Genomic DNA, 18,539 nt, shown 5'->3' on the forward strand with positions numbered 1-18,539 from the left:
GTGACTCGCAGTGACCCGGTCATTTTAATAAGACTCAACAGCGCCCTCTGGTGGCAGACATGGCGCGGTGCAAATCTTCCTTTTTATTGTAAAACAGTTAATTGCGCTAAAGCACATCTGAAAACTTTTCTTTTTTGTGATTTAGCTTAACGTTATTTTTCATCTCGCACAGCACAGGCAACGTTTAAATTAAAATTACGCGTTAAATCGAAGTTTCTGGAAGTTAATAATGACGCTTCAGATTGCGCAGGCGCAGAGTGTATACGTACTGAAAACACGGAAGGTCCAACACCATATTCCCAAACAGAGGCTTCTACGCTGTAAGCTCTTTATAAAACGTCGTCGGAGTGGCCCTAGAATAAGCCAAGTGCAGTATTGTTTTATTTTGGCAGTTGCGGTTTAAGCGTGATGCCCGTCGAGTAGTAAACCTTTGTGTAGTTGGGCCTTTTCTGCTTCATCTGAAAGCAAACCGCTGAAGAAGATGCCCGCTCGTCATGTTGTGTCCAACGGGATCCCTAACAGCAAAGTTAGGTATTCCAGGTTAGCCACTGACGACGACGGCTACATTGATTTACAGGTAAAACAGAAGGTGTAACGCTAGGATACGTTACCATTGCTTTTATTTTTAGATAATAGACTAAAGTTGGTGCACTGGTTTCGACCACAACAGTATGAATATAAAGGGGTACTGCAGCAATAGATGGCCGCTGTCATTTCCGAGCTAAGGTAGCCCTGTGATATTAATTCCTATAACCTCTTGATGTTCTCATCAAAGTTTAGTGAATGTTCACAAGAAGTACTGCATAACCAACACTTTTAAAGGACTGTGCAAATGTCTTGAGCCACCCTGCTTTGAAGGAGTCAGACTTGGCATTTTTTAAGTGGTCCTAAACAATACATAGACTGAAACAAAAAGACTGCTGGCTTATTTGCTTCCGAGGGTATTTAAAAGTAGAATGGGAGGCAGAGCCTTGCAGTTTCAGGCCCCTCTTCTATGGAACGAGCTCCCAGTTTGGAAGTATTTCTTGTTCTCTCACCTGTGTTACGACCCCCTCTTTTCACTCAATATGTGTTTATACACCACTCTATTCAATCGTGAATTATTATTAATGTCCGGATCTCTTCCACAGTTTATTGTATCTTTTGTCCTGGCTTCCTCCCCTCAATCCCAACCAGTCACAGGAGATGGCTACCCCTCCCTGACCCTGATTCTTTCAATGTTTCTTCCTGTTAATAGGGAGATTTTCCTTCCCATTTTTGCCAAGTGCTTGCTCATAGGGGGTCGTTTAATTGTTGGGGTATTCTCTGTATTATTCTAGGGTCTTTACCTTAAAATATAAAGCCCCTTGAGGCGTCTGTTGCTTTGATTTGACACTATAAGAATTTCACTCTCAGAAAGTTGAGTTGAATCAAACAGTAGTTCTCCAGGCTTTCTGAAGGTCTTTCAAAAACATTCTTTGGAAACTGGCTGCGTTTTTACTCATTTAAGGTCCAGTCCTTGTACCGGAACATTTTGTGAGAAATGTCTTTTTGTTTTTTCAGCTACTTTCAGCTGTGAATAAAGGAAGCATTAAAAATGGCACCTAACTCAGTGTTGTGTCTACACATAACAGGCAACTTGGCATATTTTAAATCTTGTATTTGGGTACTTTGTTATGAGCAGGCTGTCACAAAAAGCACCTAACTTTATTCTGTTTCTTTAGTTGAATCTGTGAAAATGCCAAAGATAACACAGTTTGACAGATACTAAATAGTTTTTTAGGGCCTGCATTTCAGCCAATGGTGTTGGGAATCTTGTCACAATTAAATCATGAACACAGAAAAGTATGATCAGATTTTGATCCACCGTGCGATGTCCTCTAGTAGGGGTAGGTGACAGCTTCAAAATTACCAGCACAATATTGCAAGAACATTTACTGTAATGTAAATGCATGCTTTTGCTACACTAGTGATATTGCATTTTGACATTTTTATATCATGTAAAAAATTATAGACGTATTATTGCGGACAACATGATATGGTATAGCCCTACCTTCTGGAAATCGTTGGCAACAGCTTCATTTTTCAGTCGGGCAGAGATCCCAAACACACTGCCAGTGCAGTCAAAGCATACCTGGATAAAAAAAACACACAATAGAACACTGTCAGTCATGGATTGGCCTCCTCAGAGAAGGAAAATAAACATTATTGAAGCAGTGTGGGATATACTGTATTTCCATGTGTTTTTGAATCTGTCAATAAATTGCTGCACCTATTTGCCATTTTCCTAGCAAAATACTAAAAGAAAAATTAGGGTTAGCTTGAGATGTTTACACAGTACTGTACATCCATGTTTTTATGAGAATAGGGCAATTTATTTAAAGCTGATTCGATGGAAAACATCTCTCTAGTCTGATGATTTTGGCACAGAAGAGGAAAAATGGACACTTCCAAGAAACCTTGTGTTTCACAGAAATGTTTTTGAAATGAAATATTTCCCCTCTACAGTTCAAGAAGAGCCCACCCAAGGTCCCATATAAAGCCATCGCACTAGCCACGATCCTTTTCCTAATCGGCTCGCTGTTGATCATCATCGGTGCTCTTCTCTTGGCTGGCTACTTTGGCGTCACTGTAAGTAATTTTCTAGGTCACACTTTTTCTTGTTACATCTTTTTACAGGTCCTACAATGTCATCATGTTAAGAGAATAAATGTTTTCTTTCTTTTAGCACACAGACCGGACCGTGCCTGTCCTCATCATCGGGATCCTTGTCTTCCTGCCTGGATTTTACCACCTACGGATAGCTTACTATGCATCAAAGGGCTACCCGGGGTACTCTTATGATGACATCCCAGACTTTGATGACTGACCATTGCTAAAGCCCCAGTCCTGCTGTGCTTACATGTAGTGAATTGTAAGGTCGTGATATATTTAAAGAAAATGAGATCCCTTTTTTTTTGTTTTTCATAATTGTTTTTAAATTACAATATTGTTCTTATAGATTTTTCTACCTAGGTTCTTAATGCCAGGTTGCTAATAGCAACTGTTTTTTTGTTTTTTTTATCTTTGTATTTGTTTTATAGCTTGATAAATGAATAAAAAAGATTTGTATTATTTCTTTTGATTTATATAAAACCATTTCAGTTTGTTTATAGAATATTTTACCTTATGTAGTACAACCAATGTGGCCACATATAGTGAGTCTTTTAACTGCTTCACTACAACCAGTTTTTATTTTGTGTATTCTTTAGGTAGATCCATCAGTTCAGTGGCAGAGAGAATAAATAATTTAATACTAAAGTAGCTGCAACCAACATAACAAATACCTGGTATACCTATTATATACACAATATCACCTCTGTGGCATAATAATGATATTTAATAAAAGGCTAGCGTTGTGTCTTCACATCCCGTGTAGTGAAGATTGCCTCGCCCTAGTTAATGCTTCCTCACTGCTCTGAGTTGTTCTTTCCCCGAGGATTTTGTGTGATTAATTCCAATCCTTCGATCTCCATATGGTGCACCTGGCCTGTGAGAGTAAACACTGTCAAACAGTACACAAGCAATTAAGGCCTGACATTCTGCTGACATTTGCCCCTCTAATCTGCGTCATCAACTCATCACTCTCAGCATAATTTGAAAGTGTGCTGGTGAAAGCCAAGACTGCCACCTCGATTCCTCCACCCCCCCCCCCCCAGATAATGTCATATGTAAAACACATTGCTACTAAAGGTTGGACGTCTATATAATCCTTTCAGAAGCCTAGTAACCCGCTGTTTGCCAAAGGGATAATTCGAGGGTAGCTGCTTGTGTTCTCGTTGTTTCTCTTTCCTTGCTATCGAATGAGCCCACCCAACTGTACACTGATCACAAACTGCCGGGCCTTAGATCAGATTATGCACTTTAAATCAGCTCAGATTCTTTGTTTTTTAAGTGCTTCCTGTGGTTCCAGGAGGCATTCGCACACAAAACGTCTTACAGAGGACTGAGATTTACTGTGTTTGTCCCGGAAACATTAAAGCTACACTGTTCTGTATTTTTGTACACTCTCAATGCTTTCTATCATATTGTTTTTTATGCTCTCTGAGGTGAGTCTTTTAAAATTACTGCTTTTACGTGAAACCCGTCAAACCTAGTATGGTGATATCATAAGTTGAGCGTTACGAGACAATAGAGTTGTTGAGCAGACACATAATAACAGACACAAAGTAAGTGTACAGTAATACTGCAGGGATATTCAGTAATTTTAACTGTTTATATGCACAGATGAGTCTGTGTTACTCTTGAGTCTTGTCAAAGCAACATCACTGCAAAATAGTAATAAAAAGCTAAGTTATCTCAACTATATTGGCTTGTTGATTTGAATCATTACACAAGTGTTTAACTGGATCAGGTGTACTGTCTGACCCAGCTGATCCACTGCTGCATCACCCAAAAACAAGGACCTGGCATTAACCTTTATTACTGAAAGGTGATTTAAGTGACTTTAAGTTTAACATGGTTGTTAATGCCAGACAGCCTTGTCTGAGTATTTCAGAAGTTGCTGATCGGCTAGGAATTTTCCCACACAGCCATCTCTAAGGTTTATAGAGGATGATCATAAAAAGATCAATTATTTAGTGAGCAGCAGTTCTCTGTGTGAAAATCCCTTGTTGATGCCAGGAGGCAGAGATGAATGGCCAGACACTAGCTCAATCAACCGCTCATTACAAGCATGCGATACAGAAGAGCACATCTGAATACTTTACCTAGAAGCAATTGGGCTGTAGAAAAGACCACAACAGGAGTCACTCCTGTCAGGGTAGAACAGGAAGCTGGGCTACAATTCCTGGCACACTTTGGGGCCCTTAGTACAAACTCAGCATTATTTAAATGCCACAGCCTAACTTAGTATTGCTGCTGATCATGTCCATCCCTTTTTGATCGCAGTGTATCGTCTGATGGCTGCTTGCAGCAGAATAACATACCACGTCATAAAGCTCAGATCATCCCAAACTGGTTTCTTGGACATGACAATGAGTTCATTGTACACAAACGACCTCCACAGTCAGCAGTTCTCAATTCATTAGGGCTCCTTTGGGATATGGTAGAACAGGAGATTCGCATCATGAGTGCAGTCGTCTGCAGGAATTGTGTGACGTTATCATGTTAATGTGGACCAAAATCTCTGAGGAACCGTTTTGAATGTTGAATCTATTCCTTCAAGAATTAAGACAGTACTGAAAGTAGCCAAAAGTGATTTCCAATGTTCCTATGTGTTTTTTAATGTCTAAAACGTTTACTTATATTATTTAAAAATGTAGTGAACAGAATTTATGAAGGGGTTTTATATAAAATAAGGAAATGACCTGTTTTGCAGGCATCTTTTGCTTTTTTTTCTGCTTTACATCTCTGCCTTCTGGCATCATTTATTGCAATTTCTTCTCTCCTTTTAGTCTGATCTCTTATAAAAATAATATTAATGACAATCAGAGTTTTTCATTCATAAAAATGACATATAACGATTATAATCCAACAAGTCATTTTTAGCAGTTTAAATTCCTGCAATCATATTTTGGCAGACAATGGTACTAAAATGGTGTGCCTAATAAAGTGACTGGTGAGTGGATGAACCCAGGAACAGTACAGAAGTGATTTTGGTAAATTAGATAAGCTCGTCCGTCTGACCAAACTGATCCACTGTAGCATTACTATTAACCAAGGACACACTAAATACTATACTATAAACTATACATATATAATACATGAACGTACATGCAGTAGACTCTATATTTGGACACAATCATAAACCTTAGACGGTTAATACAGCCATCCGGTGACACCACGTGATCTGGCACTGGATTGGCTATTTTAAAAAGTAATATAAAGCATACCCAATAATCTTTAACCAGCTGCAGTCACTGTCAGTCACACATGACAGCAGGTTTGAGTATTCGGCTCATTTTAGGAGGCTCAGGATCACAGGAAGCGTTTTTGAGGTAAGATAATTTGGCAGGAAACTTACTGAGAGCCCCCACTCGAAACTTAAAAGAAGTAACAGTCGTCTCATACTTAAATAGAAACGTTTTAGCCTTTTCTTTTAGCAAGAAAAATCAAAATAAATAGTTTTAAGAACACTAAACGACTTTGTGGTTCATTAGCCGGACTAAAGCGCAGCAAACTGTTTAGCTAATGCTAAGTTGGTTTAACTGTAGATACAGATATTGTTCCCTGCTAATACACCTTTTATTTTATTTTACACACTGTAGTTTTGAGGTTTTTTTTAGTGTGTTGCCTTTTAGTAAAATTACTGATGTGAGATTTATGGTGAAAATAATAACTGGTTCTTGCTACTATGACGTTTAGCGGAAAGCTAATTCGTGTTCTTTATTGGAGGTTAAATTAGCATTTTTAAAAAAAAAAAATGTATGTTTATCGATTTCTAAAACATAGTTTTTACTGGCATTCAGATTATCAATCGATTGCAGCTTTTTTTTTTAAAATCCCACTGTTAAGAAATTTCTTTCTGGTAAAAAAAAAAAAAGTCAGCAGGCTTGTAACAAGCTATTATAAGATGGCTATAAATTATGTATAACACTGATAAATTTTAGGTGATCTTACTGAAAAGGTTAGGTTAGTGTGCCTGTATTATAACAAAATCACAGCTAATCCCGAACATGAAATGGTGAATATTGTTACAAACATGTCCGTTTAAGTTAGTTTTGCAGATAGTTGGAGCTACTTCCTCGCAGCATGTTTTTTTTTAATGTATATCTGTTAAATCAGGGGTGTCAAACTCAAATACACAGTGGGCCAAAATTCAAAACTGGAACAAAGTCGCGGGCTAACATTAATATTTATTGAGAAAAAAAATCTTCCTCTAGATATAAGAATGAATCTTTTCTTATGGACTCAAACAAGGTTTGCTGAAAAACTGAATATGGAACAAGCAAAGCTTAATACTAAACAATATATATATTAGCTGTATAATACCAGTAGGCCAGCTCTAATAGTAATTTGGTATGGCTTCGCGGGCCAAATGTAATTAGGCTGCGGGCCAAATTTGGCCCGTGGGCCAGAGTTTGACACCTATGTGTTAAATGATTTAACAGCCGACTAAAATGTGTCTTTAAGGTTTGCGTTTGCCTTTTGTTAAGACCATCACCCGTTTTTCCCACGGAAAGGCGCTTTTGTCTGAGGCGCTAAAGGACCAATTTCATAAACTAACACAGACACAGGCAGTAAAGTGACGGAAGTGTATTATTTCACCTTCAAAATTAAAGATACGTTAAGCGATAGCTTCCTAAACTGGAGTTAAACACTTCTATTATTACTTGATCCGGTATGCCTTTGTAGGAACTGTTTAGTGCTGGCATTATTTTTGTTGTTGTTATTTATAGATTTGTAATTGATTGTAGCTGTGAATAGTAGGTCAAAACTGCTAATACCTTATGAATCATGTTCAATGTTTTTCACGCATTCATTGAGCTGGCTTGTTAAATGCTAGATTTGTTATAAGTGTAAACATAAACAGTATAAAATACTGTTTTACAGACGCTGAGTGTGACAGGGAAACGACATGCACAGTAGTGCTTGGATGCTGAAAAGAAAGAAACTCAATGGACTTAAGCATTTTGGCATTTACACAGTGACATTAGCAAGTTGACATCTTTTATCTTTAAATACCTGTTCTGATTGTTTTTTCTCCGTTATCAATTAAAAAAAATTAAAACGTAAAAGCTTTAATTTGAAAGTTCTACCAGGAAGCTTCATCGTTGTGCTCTGTGTGAGTTGACAGCCGTTCAAACGTCGCTGTGGTGGGAGGAGGAGGGAACGATAATAACGGGAGGAGGGCCACCGCGGGGAGAGTATCAACAGCAGGGCTCAAACTAAACGTGTAGTATGCTCTCTTTCTGATGGATCTTGCACCTGTTTGAGGATCAATGTGCTCCAAATCGACCGAGAGCCTTTCAACTTCTTTCTGAACTCTGTTATAAACTCTCCCTCACGATTAAAGGCACTTTGAGGGAGTTTGGACTGAGAAGATTGCGCACATTTAAAAAGAAAAAGAAAGCCAGTGCTTGGAGTGTTTAAATGGACTTTAAATGGACTGATGTCGGAGTCATGAGGGTGGCATGGGTTAATGGATTTTATTGAAGCTGCGAAGAGTTTTTTTTAGAAAGTCTGAGCACCATGGATGTCGAGGAATAACAAGACTTTCTTTTGATCCACGCTCGGACTGAAAGAGGGAAAAAAATGTGACCACCTGCCTTCTTCTCCCAGCACCTTCTTATTTTTCTTTTAAGTCGTGTATGTGTGTGTGCGTTTGTGGTGTTTGAAGAGAAAGGAATAGACGGATAAACTGGGTCTGTAGCAGGAGTCTAAAAGAAGAGCATCAATGGACTGAAACACTGCACTTTCTGCTTCAAGTGAAAAGTGCCTCAAGCAAAGGTAAGGAGCTGGGCGGGCAGAGCTAAAACATCCTCCGCAGGCTAGTCAACACCAAACATCCTGTAGAAGTTTCTTTGTACTAAATCAGCACAGCTTGAATAAGAATATCTGTGAGATTTCTGTGGTCTTAAGGCCATATAACAGGAGCCTTTTGGTTGGTGTTTAAATTACTCCATTTGGTTCCTTTTGTTATGATTATTGTAATTTTTTTTAAAACTAGTAATTTTGCCATGGTTAATGTCTAGTTTCCAGTTAAAAAATACTTTTGCGATAACATCGTGCACAGAGTCATCTTTGTGCAGGATTTGTTTATGTTTTGGGTAGCACATGCAGTACTTGTAATCCCCGAATGAGTGTTTCCTTCATGTTAAAGCATTATGAATAGGTTTCACACGTTGTAATGACCCTTAAATCAGCACTGTTCCAGTCAAAATACGTTTTTTTGGTTTGTTCTTTATTTAGGCCCCCTCGTCTTAGGTGGCATCGGCTCTTCTCAGTCAAACAAAAGGTGTACCTGTTTTGTTTCATATAGCGAGATGGGTGTTGACATAAAGGGCTGTGCATCAAAATTTACTGTAGGGTGCAGCAGTACAGTGGCTTATGGCTTGGTGTTTGCCGTTTTATTTTTGGACTAGTTTATCAGGGTGATGCATGTTATGGGACAGAACCTAGTAGTTCTGTCTAAAGAACCTCGTCGTTTTGTGCTAAAGAGTGCAGCAGCCCTGTGCTTTATACATAATATACAGTGTGTGCTTTGTTGTTTCCCTTCCTTTGTTTTTGTTGTGCTTGCTGATTGGTAAAAAGGGAGGTGCATAGGGGTACAGATCACTACTGATGCCTTGTAGTCCCCTCTGTTAGAAAATCACTTTAAAGATTATGCTTGCTTTCAAATTGGAAAGAAATATATGTGCTATTTCCCCCCAAAAAGCACACTACTCTACACTACTCTGCTATTTTCACATGCACTAGTGTTTGCAACAGTAAGGTTTTTTTTTGTTTTGTTTTTAAATTGCTTTTGCATTATTTACACTGAGGGAGCACTAAAAGCAGTTTTGCATTTTACTGCTAGAATCCTTAAAGTCTATGTTCAGCAGTCTCAGCTTAACAAAGTCTGTGTGTGTCAGATCCCAGCCCGGGTGTCATTTTACACACGGATATCCCCCCATAATTCAGCAAGCCTTGACATTTTACTGGAATATTGCATTGTTCAAAACACTATGTGGCAAACTGTCCCCTGTAGGCAGATTGTCAGGCTGCAGGAAATTGATTGCACCGAGGAGCAAATTATTCATGAGTCGAAAGTGGTTACTGAAAATGATTCTGTTATTGTGTGTAAGATGGAGCGTCTGCTCCTCCATGGTGAATTTAAGCCTGTGACAGTACTGAGGGATATACAGGAAAGTACATGTAGTAAAGCATAAAGATTAAAGAGAGGGTCTAATAAACTATTTCAAGCTTTGCAGTGTTTCATATTTGGATGCTGTTGCATGTAATAGATCTCAATTTTGACCTGGGAAATAACAGCTTTTCCTCTAAGCAGAGAAATGAGCAGCATGCCATTAACATACTGAAAAAGGCCAGTTCTGTGGACGTCCTTTGAGTCTCATTGATCTCCAAGTTAGGCGTGTGCTTCATGGCTGGACCCCAGAGTTTGTGACCTTTGCTTTTAGACCATTGATTTCTTTCACTGTCTTGTTTTGAAAGAAACTTTATGGGACTGACCTGGTCCTGAAAGTTTGTTGGGGGGCAGGGAGACTTACAAGAGTGATGTTAGATGCCTTGCTTTACTCAGCACTTACCGTTCCCCCGGGATGTCTGAGTGAGTATTATCCTAGGATAAAACAAAACATGAAATTAAACCACTCATGCATGAAGCAGTAATCTGCAGCAGTATTTGGCTGCTGAAAAAGTGCAGAGTAAAGGTAATACTGTTTTGATGTGCGACTGAAAACGTTCAACCACGGCAAGCAAAGTTTTTCCTGGCTCGGAACGGACCTTTGGGAGAAGAGTAAGCATGTAAGCACGAACGAGCTTGTGTTACCTTATTTGACAGAAATCTAAGAATTTTCTTGGTATTTTCCAGCGTTTGATAAACACAGATGTCCTGTTTAGCAAAGGAAACCCTTATTTAAACAAAGTAGTGAAAAAAAATATTACAGTGTTGGGAGTGGGGGTTTCCTTTGAATTTGGATAAAACTTGTGGATAAAAACAACAAAAAGCTCCCTGTGCAGGAAAAACCCTGGTTCAGTTATCAGTGTTGTTGTGCTAGGTGTTAGGTTACTAACGATTACTATGTTAATCCATATAAACTAGGCTTTCCCCGAGAGCACAGGACTCTACTCTCGTGCCCAATGTGTGCTAAGCTCATTTCCTTTAGTTAAAGTTAATGTCAATACCATTTCTGAGCTTGGTTACAGTGCCAGGGACAAAATCCATGAATCGATCGCTACGCTGTGCGTGCTTGTCCAACCAGTCTGCTTTGGATTACTGATTTTTCAAACCCATTCCTGCGTTAATGATGGTTCACATCTTTGTTCTGGATGGCTGCGTGTTATTTTTACATCTGTATCAGAGTCTTGTGCGTACCTGTTAAAGTTTCTACTTGAGCAACACTTGTAGTTCCTGCTACAGGCTGGTTTGTGCTGATGCCACGACCTGTCAGGATTAACAAGGATTACTAAGAGAGTAATGCTGCTGCTTATCAGGCCTGTATCTGTCACTGGCATCAGTGATGGATCTGCTTAGGTACCGGTGGATAACGCTCTCACACCCATTAGGTCAGGAGTTCACTTTTTGTGACAAGTTTTAACACGAGCGTCACAGAAAACATCAGAGAATATGATAATTTACTCGTCATTTATAGGCCGAAAAAAGACAGCTGAAAAGATCACTTCATTACTCATGGTTACTCCTGCGTGTTTAAAAGTGCACCTTTCTTTTTGTGCATTATTCAGCTCATGTCTGAATAACATAATAGTGTGACACAGATGACAGCCATTGGAAGAGCTCACGCCCACCAGCTGTTACAGTTGACAGGTTGACATCAGCTTGCATTTACTGTTGATGTCATGTCAGATTTCAGACATGTTCGTTCATCCGTGAGAAATGGCACCCTTTTAATGCTTCTTATATTATTAAATATGAATTTGGAGGGTGTGAGGGTCTTTGATTTTACTTTTTGAGTCAAGTACCGGCGCTGTAGTTGTTACTACAGGTTTTGCAAAATTTTGAAAGTTGGTGGAGATCAGAAAGACCTTGAGCAAAACCCCTTAAATAAACCCCAGGTTACCCGGGTTTGTCAAAGCATCACGCGCCTACTTTTTCTCCACCAGAAGAAATTATAGAATCCCAGACGGCAGACTTGTGTGACTTGGCTTACCAGTGATTGATCACTGAACAGCTAGATGACAGACTGTCCTTGATTTGCCTCACGAATTTGATCTCTAATTCAATTACACTATTAACACTCAAAGCAGCAGGGCAGGATTAGACTGGGTGTTACAAATGGCCTGTCCAGAAGGCTAAGTCATGACTAGATCCAAAGCAATCTGTGTCAGTGAAATCCAGTGAAGCACTGGTGTCCGCATACACGTTACAGAGCCGACAGTCTTATGCTGAAGCTTGTTTTTTTTTTTTTTATTCTTGTTTTGTCTTCTCTGTTTTCTTTTTCTAAACACACAAAGGTTGTATTATTCTTTAGTCAAGCTGGCTTTTCATCCCCCGAGAGGTCACTACTCTCATGATGAGTTAGCGTGTAAGACGTTTTACATGCAAGTATACTAATGTCTGTGCTTTTACTGTAGAACAGGAGCTGTTTTCTTCACACGTTAGTTATATACGTGAATCATGGTTGCTTAAAGGTAGTAATTGGCTTAGTCCAATGAGATAAATAGAAAAAGTTCCTGTGGTTAAATGTTTAGTGGCTTGTTTCAGTTTAAGTGTACTCATTTTAACATCTGGGCTCCCTTTGAAGCCCTCTCTGTTCACATGCCAATTAAATGGCCTTCCTCTGCTCCACTGCCTGAGGAAATAATCTGGTCGTCCTCCTGCACCTGCAGACAAAGCCCCCACCCACCTGCCCCACAGGCTTCCCCTGTATGTGGTTGTTTCCACATGAAAGTCCTATATCCCGGTCTAGGAGCACATGCAAGTTAGGATGTATTTATTAGTTTTTCATGTTGTCAAAGTAACTGTGGAGCTGGTAGATAAGACAGTCGAGTGGTGCACAAACACTTCCCACATTTGTTGGCTGTCAGAAGTGACACAAAAAGAACAAACTCAGTGTCTTTATTTCTTTAATCCATTGTAAGAGTGCTGTTTATCCGTCACCCCTACTGACCAGCATTATTCCCACAGTCAGAGTAATCCGCCCTTATTTTTAGTGCACTGAAATTATTTTGTCATCCAAAAACTAATGACTATTTCCCAGACTTGCCCCTGACCACCCTCCTCTTCTTTGCTTGTGCAACCACATTCTTGCCTCTCTGTTTGCTTTAGAAAGGTGCAGCATAAAAGTTATTACTACTACCGCATCTCTCCCCCAGCTCAGCAGAAACGTTGTTGGTGTTGGTCAAGTGCGAGGAGATAAAAGCATCTTTGTGCTGTTCTATTCTGGGCTGTTTGTTTGCTCATGTGCCGCCAAGAGACTAAAGGTCTCAGTCAAATGAGTCAGACGCCCTGTGTTTCTGCAGTGAATCTCTGGTTGTAGCAGCAGCTAATATCCAACACCTCACTGCTTTCTAAAAATACTCTCCGCCTTATATTACCTAAATGAACTTAAAGTAATAAGCTGGTATTAGGAGTACTGAATGACTTAAGGGAAGTGTGCAAAGGCTTCCGTTATGTTTGAAGGTCAGCAACTTAAACTTGTGCCTGCAATCCAATTTGAAGTAGAGGGCCTTGTGGTTCGCTCCAGCTGTTCTCTTTGTTCACTGGGAAGGAGGTCGGCAAGTCGTGAAAAAGTCCGGTCTGTGAGGCTTGTGAAAATGAAACAGTGTTAACAATATAACATCTGGAGCTGGGCGGTGCACCTTTCAATATTGCTCGTCTAACCTGTCAATTGCTGTTGGCCTATTTAGCATTTGACGAGACCTTCTGGATGAGCTGGACCAATCACAAGGACCAGGTTAATCTGTACGTACACCTAGAGTCTTGTAAAGTCCTTCTCTGTGGCCACACATAAACACACACATACACACACTTTGGCCTGTGCAATAAAACATCTACAAGATTCAGACTCCAAGCAATTGCCCTGTCTATTTGTAGCACTTGTTGAAGTAGCTTATTTACCTTAATCCAACCACAGCGCACACGTACAATTTTCCCCAGGACAATGTGTTTTGAAAGAATATGGTTATTTATAAACCAAAAAGCATCTGGAATGCAGTGCAGTTGTTGGCTAATGAGTTGATGTTAACTCGAGGGGTGGGGGGATTACATTTATCTGAGGGGGATGTGAGGGATGTACTTGTGCAGCGGGGGGATCTGTGAACAGTACAGCAGTATTCTGATGAGGAGTAATCGGTATGTGTGGTCTTCCTTTTCAGGTTGGGAGATGTGTGAAGGAGTGTGACGGACGGCCATGGGACTGGAGAGACAGTGGCTTCAGGCTGTCACCACTGCTGTAGCCATTTGTCTGCTAAGTAAGTATGCCAATGCAAATACTGAGCCATTGCATATATTAACAGTGCATTTGTGTATTTTATTTCTCCTTGTTGAGCTTTCAGAGATTTTTTGCCTTTGGATTTCTTAGAATAACCCCCCAATACACCTGAACTGTCGTGTCATGAATTGAGCAATTTTTCAGCACACACACAGGGAAAGCAAACAATTGTAGATCTTTTTTCTGCTAACGTGATAAAACTGATTCCAAAATATGAGGCCCGATTATGCAACAATGACATTGAAACATTATTTAACATGTCCACATAGGGCTTATGTAGTATTACTGTACAGATTAACAGTGATAACAGTCTTCTTTATTGGATCACGCTTCTTCATCGTGCTTCACCGTTTTGCTCCTTATCGCCAATCTTTAGCGACTGAAATCTCTTTCACGACACTCTTAATAACACTTTTACCTTCAACTTTAAATTTCAGCTTCAATTTTAATTTGTTGAAAGTGGTGAAATGTTTGAATATTTACTCTGTGGCAGGGCAATGGAAATAACAGCTGGTTGTCAGAGAAAATGAGATTGGAGAGGTGATCATAAGATGTTTAAATATGCATATGCTGCACATTGCTTTGGACAGTTGTGTCCTGTCTTGGAACAAATGTAACTTTTCCTAACATTTGCTAATGTGAAGCTTAGTTTGATAAGACATTTTCAGTCATTGGAGACATCACTGCCTCCTTTGTTAAAAAATAGGCCACTTTATGTTAACTTCTTCATTCAGACACACCCACAACACTGATGGATTGAGTCTTGGTGTGTGCATGTACAGGGCTTGTTGAACAAAGGTACTGAAGTGAAGTGTTGCCACACTTTTGTCTTGTAGTAAGAGGAGTGCATGTCTGTGTGTGGTTCACAATACTACAGCAAGTAGTAGCTATCACTGCCCTTTGCTCTCAGGCTCAGAGAGAGAGCTTGTATATATTTATTGAATGTATTTATTGAAGTGTAGGCCATTTACCAAACACTTTTTTTGCGAGCTGAGTAATGGGCAGAAGCGATATGCAAGGGGGTAATCTTCCTGAGTTCAGGTTGATGCTGAAAGTGATACTTAAATGTTACTCAGTCTGATCTTGTGAGATTGCTGCTGTGGCTTATATGGAAAGCGACCAGGGTGCACACTCAAACATAAAGCTGATACATTCATATGCCAGCAGATTAATGGAAAGGAGTGCTTGTCTGAAAGGGGATTAAGCCAACCAGTTGTTTTGCTCCATTTTGCAGTTTGTTTACATATTTTCACCAAAGTTGTTGCCAAATCTTTTACCTGCACTAACAAAGCTCGGATGCTTTGCAAAGCAGCTGGCATATGCTCCTGTTTTGTTTCTGCACGCAGTTTGAATGACACCATGATGACTATGGCACTGATCCAATTCCCTTGTGCTAGAGAGAGTGAAGAGGAGGGGTTACAGCTCAGACATGAGTGGACGAGAGAGAATGGGGACAAAATCCAACTTAAATAATATCTCTGGGTGTGGATTTAGATCAATCCTGGATTTATGCTACCCCCCAACCCTCAGCACGCTTCTGTGTGTGCGTGCTTGTGTTTGCAAGGGGGAGTGATGGTGGTGGGATTGATTGTGCTGGCCCATAGACCATGTGTGGACCCCAGGGGGTAGTGGGAGGTCGACTGGAGCGGCCACAGAGCGTCCTGCTGCCCTGCATCAGAGTATCGCCACCAACCCCCACCCTCTGAGATTAAAGTAATCACCAGGCCAGATGAGTAGCAGAGCAAACACTGGCACCCAGTCGCTCACACACCCACATGAGCACATGGCAGCAAAGGGAGATGGGATAGAGACAGGAGAGACTGCTCCAGGTGTCACTAATGGGATTGCTTTGTGTTTGCAGGCTTTGCAGCAATACGATCTTGTCACCAAATGGCACATGGTTGTTTTACATGCCCTCAGATGGCCCGGCTTTTAACAGTCTGGAAAAGTCATATGCAATGTCCACTTCAGAAGAGCATTCATGACACTGTTATGACTCTTTCCACCAGGTTTTCTCTGTCAGGGCCTCTCGCTGCCTGTGTGGTCACAAACTCTTGTCTTCTCGCCCCTCAACTTCTTATCATAGCAAACAATTTTCACAGAAACCAATGACCAGAAGATTTCAAGGAATGTTAATTTAGCTACTTTGGTAGCCATTACTCACTTCAACAGGCCTTGAGCTGCATGATTTATGTGTTTACTCAGATGTGCGCTGTTTTATGGACTTTGCACTGTCAGAAAATGTCTGCAGGGAAACGAGTGCTTTATCCCGCTGATATGCTGTTGTCTTTACAGGTGTGTCTCAAGGTGCAGCATCGTTGGTTCGTGCCCGAGAGGGGAGCTCCGCAGAGTTAAGCTGTAGCCTCGCTCCTACATCCAGTGAAGCCACCACCCCAAGCCTCTTTCCACTACATGTGGTGGAGTGGGTGCGCCTTGGTTACAGCGTTCCTGTCCTCATCAAATTTGGAGTGTATGCGCCTCGTGTTCATCCCAACTACAAGGGTAAGCTTTATTCGGATCTGCTCAGTCATGCACTCCTTTCAGGAAACTGATGAAAGACTTATTACTTGGTTGACAGCGCAACCCCCTGAAGTAGAGGTAGATTCCCTTGAAGACCTCATGTCGTGTAAATCTTTCTTCGCTTGCTTTTTGTGGTTCCACTCCCATAAGTGAGCTTTAAAAGCCAGTAGGAAATAGAGAAGCCAACAACGTAAAAGTCTCTGATCAGCGGACAGATTGCTCAGGTGGTGTTTCAGAAGACTTTTTTTGTGAGGGGAGGGGGTAAAACTTCCTTAGCTCATTTGTCTTGTGTGGGCAAAGATAGACATAAGGAGGTTACAGTGGTATTTTTGAACTACTGGGGAGGGGAAGTTTGGATCAAACAATACCCTAAAAAGATAATCCGTCCAAAGCACGGTCCCTGTAATTACAGCTGGTGTTCAGTCTGTGTGTTTCCAGAGTGCAGTTATACTGCAGAGGAAAGGGGAAGGATGAGAATGGATGTGTTTTAGTGGAGGCAGTAAAGGGGGGGGGGGGCAGCTGAGCAATAACAAGGGGGGTACCAGTAACGCTGCTCACAAGGGGATTAGGAGTGTAGGTGGGGGCTTGGTGGTCTGATGACAGTGTTTTATTAGTATGCTGAGGGGTGACCCAGTAAGGGGAGATTGTTGTGCTGGAAGGAGGATGGATGAAGCAATCGGAATAATGGGAGTTTTCTTGCTGGAGCCCTATAATCCTGTCATTGTCTACCAGGGGACAAAAGACAAAAAAGGGGTATCACAACCTCCCATTGCTTTGCCAAAGCCAACAGGACTAGTAGGACACCCCAAATCCCATGCAGTCCCAACTAGGTCACAGAAATGTTCAGAGAACCTCGCTGGATTTGTTATGTGAGGACATACAGGAGGTGCTCAGAGAATCAAGCTGCTGATTTAGAAACATGTTTTCAGCTTTGGACGACTCTAGAACCCCACTGAACATTTACAGCGGTCGAAGCACAAATCATGCTCCCACCCCCCAACCCCCAAAACATGCAATTGGGCTAAATGTGTTTAGCCGTCTTGTAGGCCGTTAACCATATTATTGTTTAGGAGCAGCCATCTGATACACATGCAGCCATAATGAAGTAAATAATGCAGCAGAGACGTAGCTCAGAGTTCAAGAATGTTTAGGGGGTGTCTCCGTGTTTCTGGCAAATTCACCCGTTGTGTGTACTTGTCTGGTGCGGGCTTTTCCCCAGTCTGCATTAGATCCTCATACCTCCCCTCCCACTGAAGGCAGATGGCAGCATGTGAAGCGTGTCAGTGTTGTGGGTCTAATGTATTCTACTCTCAAATTAAAAATGTTGTGGGATTTCAGCTTTAACCACAAGACGGTGAAGTCGGCCACCATTTCCTGGTCTTTGTCTTGGCTTGTTTGAGGACAGGAACAGGAGAATGAGGATGATTTAATTTTAAGGCTTAAGATCAAGAAACGGTTAAGAGATCAAGATAATGAATTATGGGGAAAGAATTACATTGTTGTTCAGTATTTGCAGCATAATGGCCACTTCCATTAGAGCTAAGTAAGGTATCAGACTTGAATTTGTAATACTAAATAAGTATTTAGTGAAGAAAAAGCACTACCAATGGGCTGTCTGCCCTTTGTCTGCTGCTTTGTGTCAAGCTCACTGAGGCTATTAACAATTTTAATCTGGGCAAGTTGTATCTCCATTTCCTTTTTCATCCCATTAAACCACCATCTTTTTGATAATGATATCAGGTGTCTCTAAGATTGTACTCTGCATTTGAGGAGTGTCCCAACTAGACACCAGCCTGTCCAGGTCTCAGAGACCATCTCTCGTGTCCTCTCGAGAGAATATCCTGTTCGTGCCGCTCACTCCTCTGCCTCTCTGTTTCACACACAGCATGCCATGGAGATCTGAACATTAGTCAGCTCAGAACAAAGAGGAAACAGCCAGATAAACTC

At 40.8% G+C, this 18,539-nt stretch overlaps 2 protein-coding genes across 5 annotated transcripts in view; both read left to right on the plus strand.

The window, feature by feature from the left end:
• The first annotated feature begins 259 nt into the window (after positions 1 to 259).
• On the plus strand, positions 260 to 4,321 carry tmem230b (transmembrane protein 230b). The gene is made up of 3 exons (XM_040018982.1): positions 260 to 577; positions 2,488 to 2,610; positions 2,708 to 4,321. Exons 1-3 carry the CDS (start codon positions 482 to 484, stop codon positions 2,846 to 2,848), a joined length of 360 nt encoding a protein of 119 aa, XP_039874916.1. The 5' UTR covers positions 260 to 481; the 3' UTR covers positions 2,849 to 4,321.
• A 1,549-nt stretch (positions 4,322 to 5,870) lies between these two features.
• igsf9b (immunoglobulin superfamily, member 9b) overlaps positions 5,871 to 18,539 on the plus strand; it is a 28,266-nt gene continuing 15,597 nt past the window's right edge. Inside the window, exons 1-4 of one of the 4 annotated variants that reach the window (XM_040019421.1) lie at positions 5,871 to 5,957; positions 13,489 to 13,543; positions 13,957 to 14,052; positions 16,368 to 16,574. In XM_040019421.1, the coding sequence (XP_039875355.1) occupies positions 13,992 to 14,052; positions 16,368 to 16,574 (268 nt within the window). In that variant the 5' untranslated portion in view covers positions 5,871 to 5,957; positions 13,489 to 13,543; positions 13,957 to 13,991. Of the gene's footprint in view, positions 5,958 to 7,789; positions 8,410 to 13,488; positions 13,544 to 13,956; positions 14,053 to 16,367; positions 16,575 to 18,539 lie in introns of those variants that run through there. The other 3 variants (XM_040019420.1, XM_040019419.1, XM_040019423.1) reach the window with 3 other exon arrangements.

Source organism: Simochromis diagramma, unplaced genomic scaffold (assembly GCF_900408965.1).
Source record: "Simochromis diagramma unplaced genomic scaffold, fSimDia1.1 OVJJ01000822.1, whole genome shotgun sequence".
Lineage (NCBI taxonomy): Eukaryota > Metazoa > Chordata > Actinopteri > Cichliformes > Cichlidae > Simochromis > Simochromis diagramma.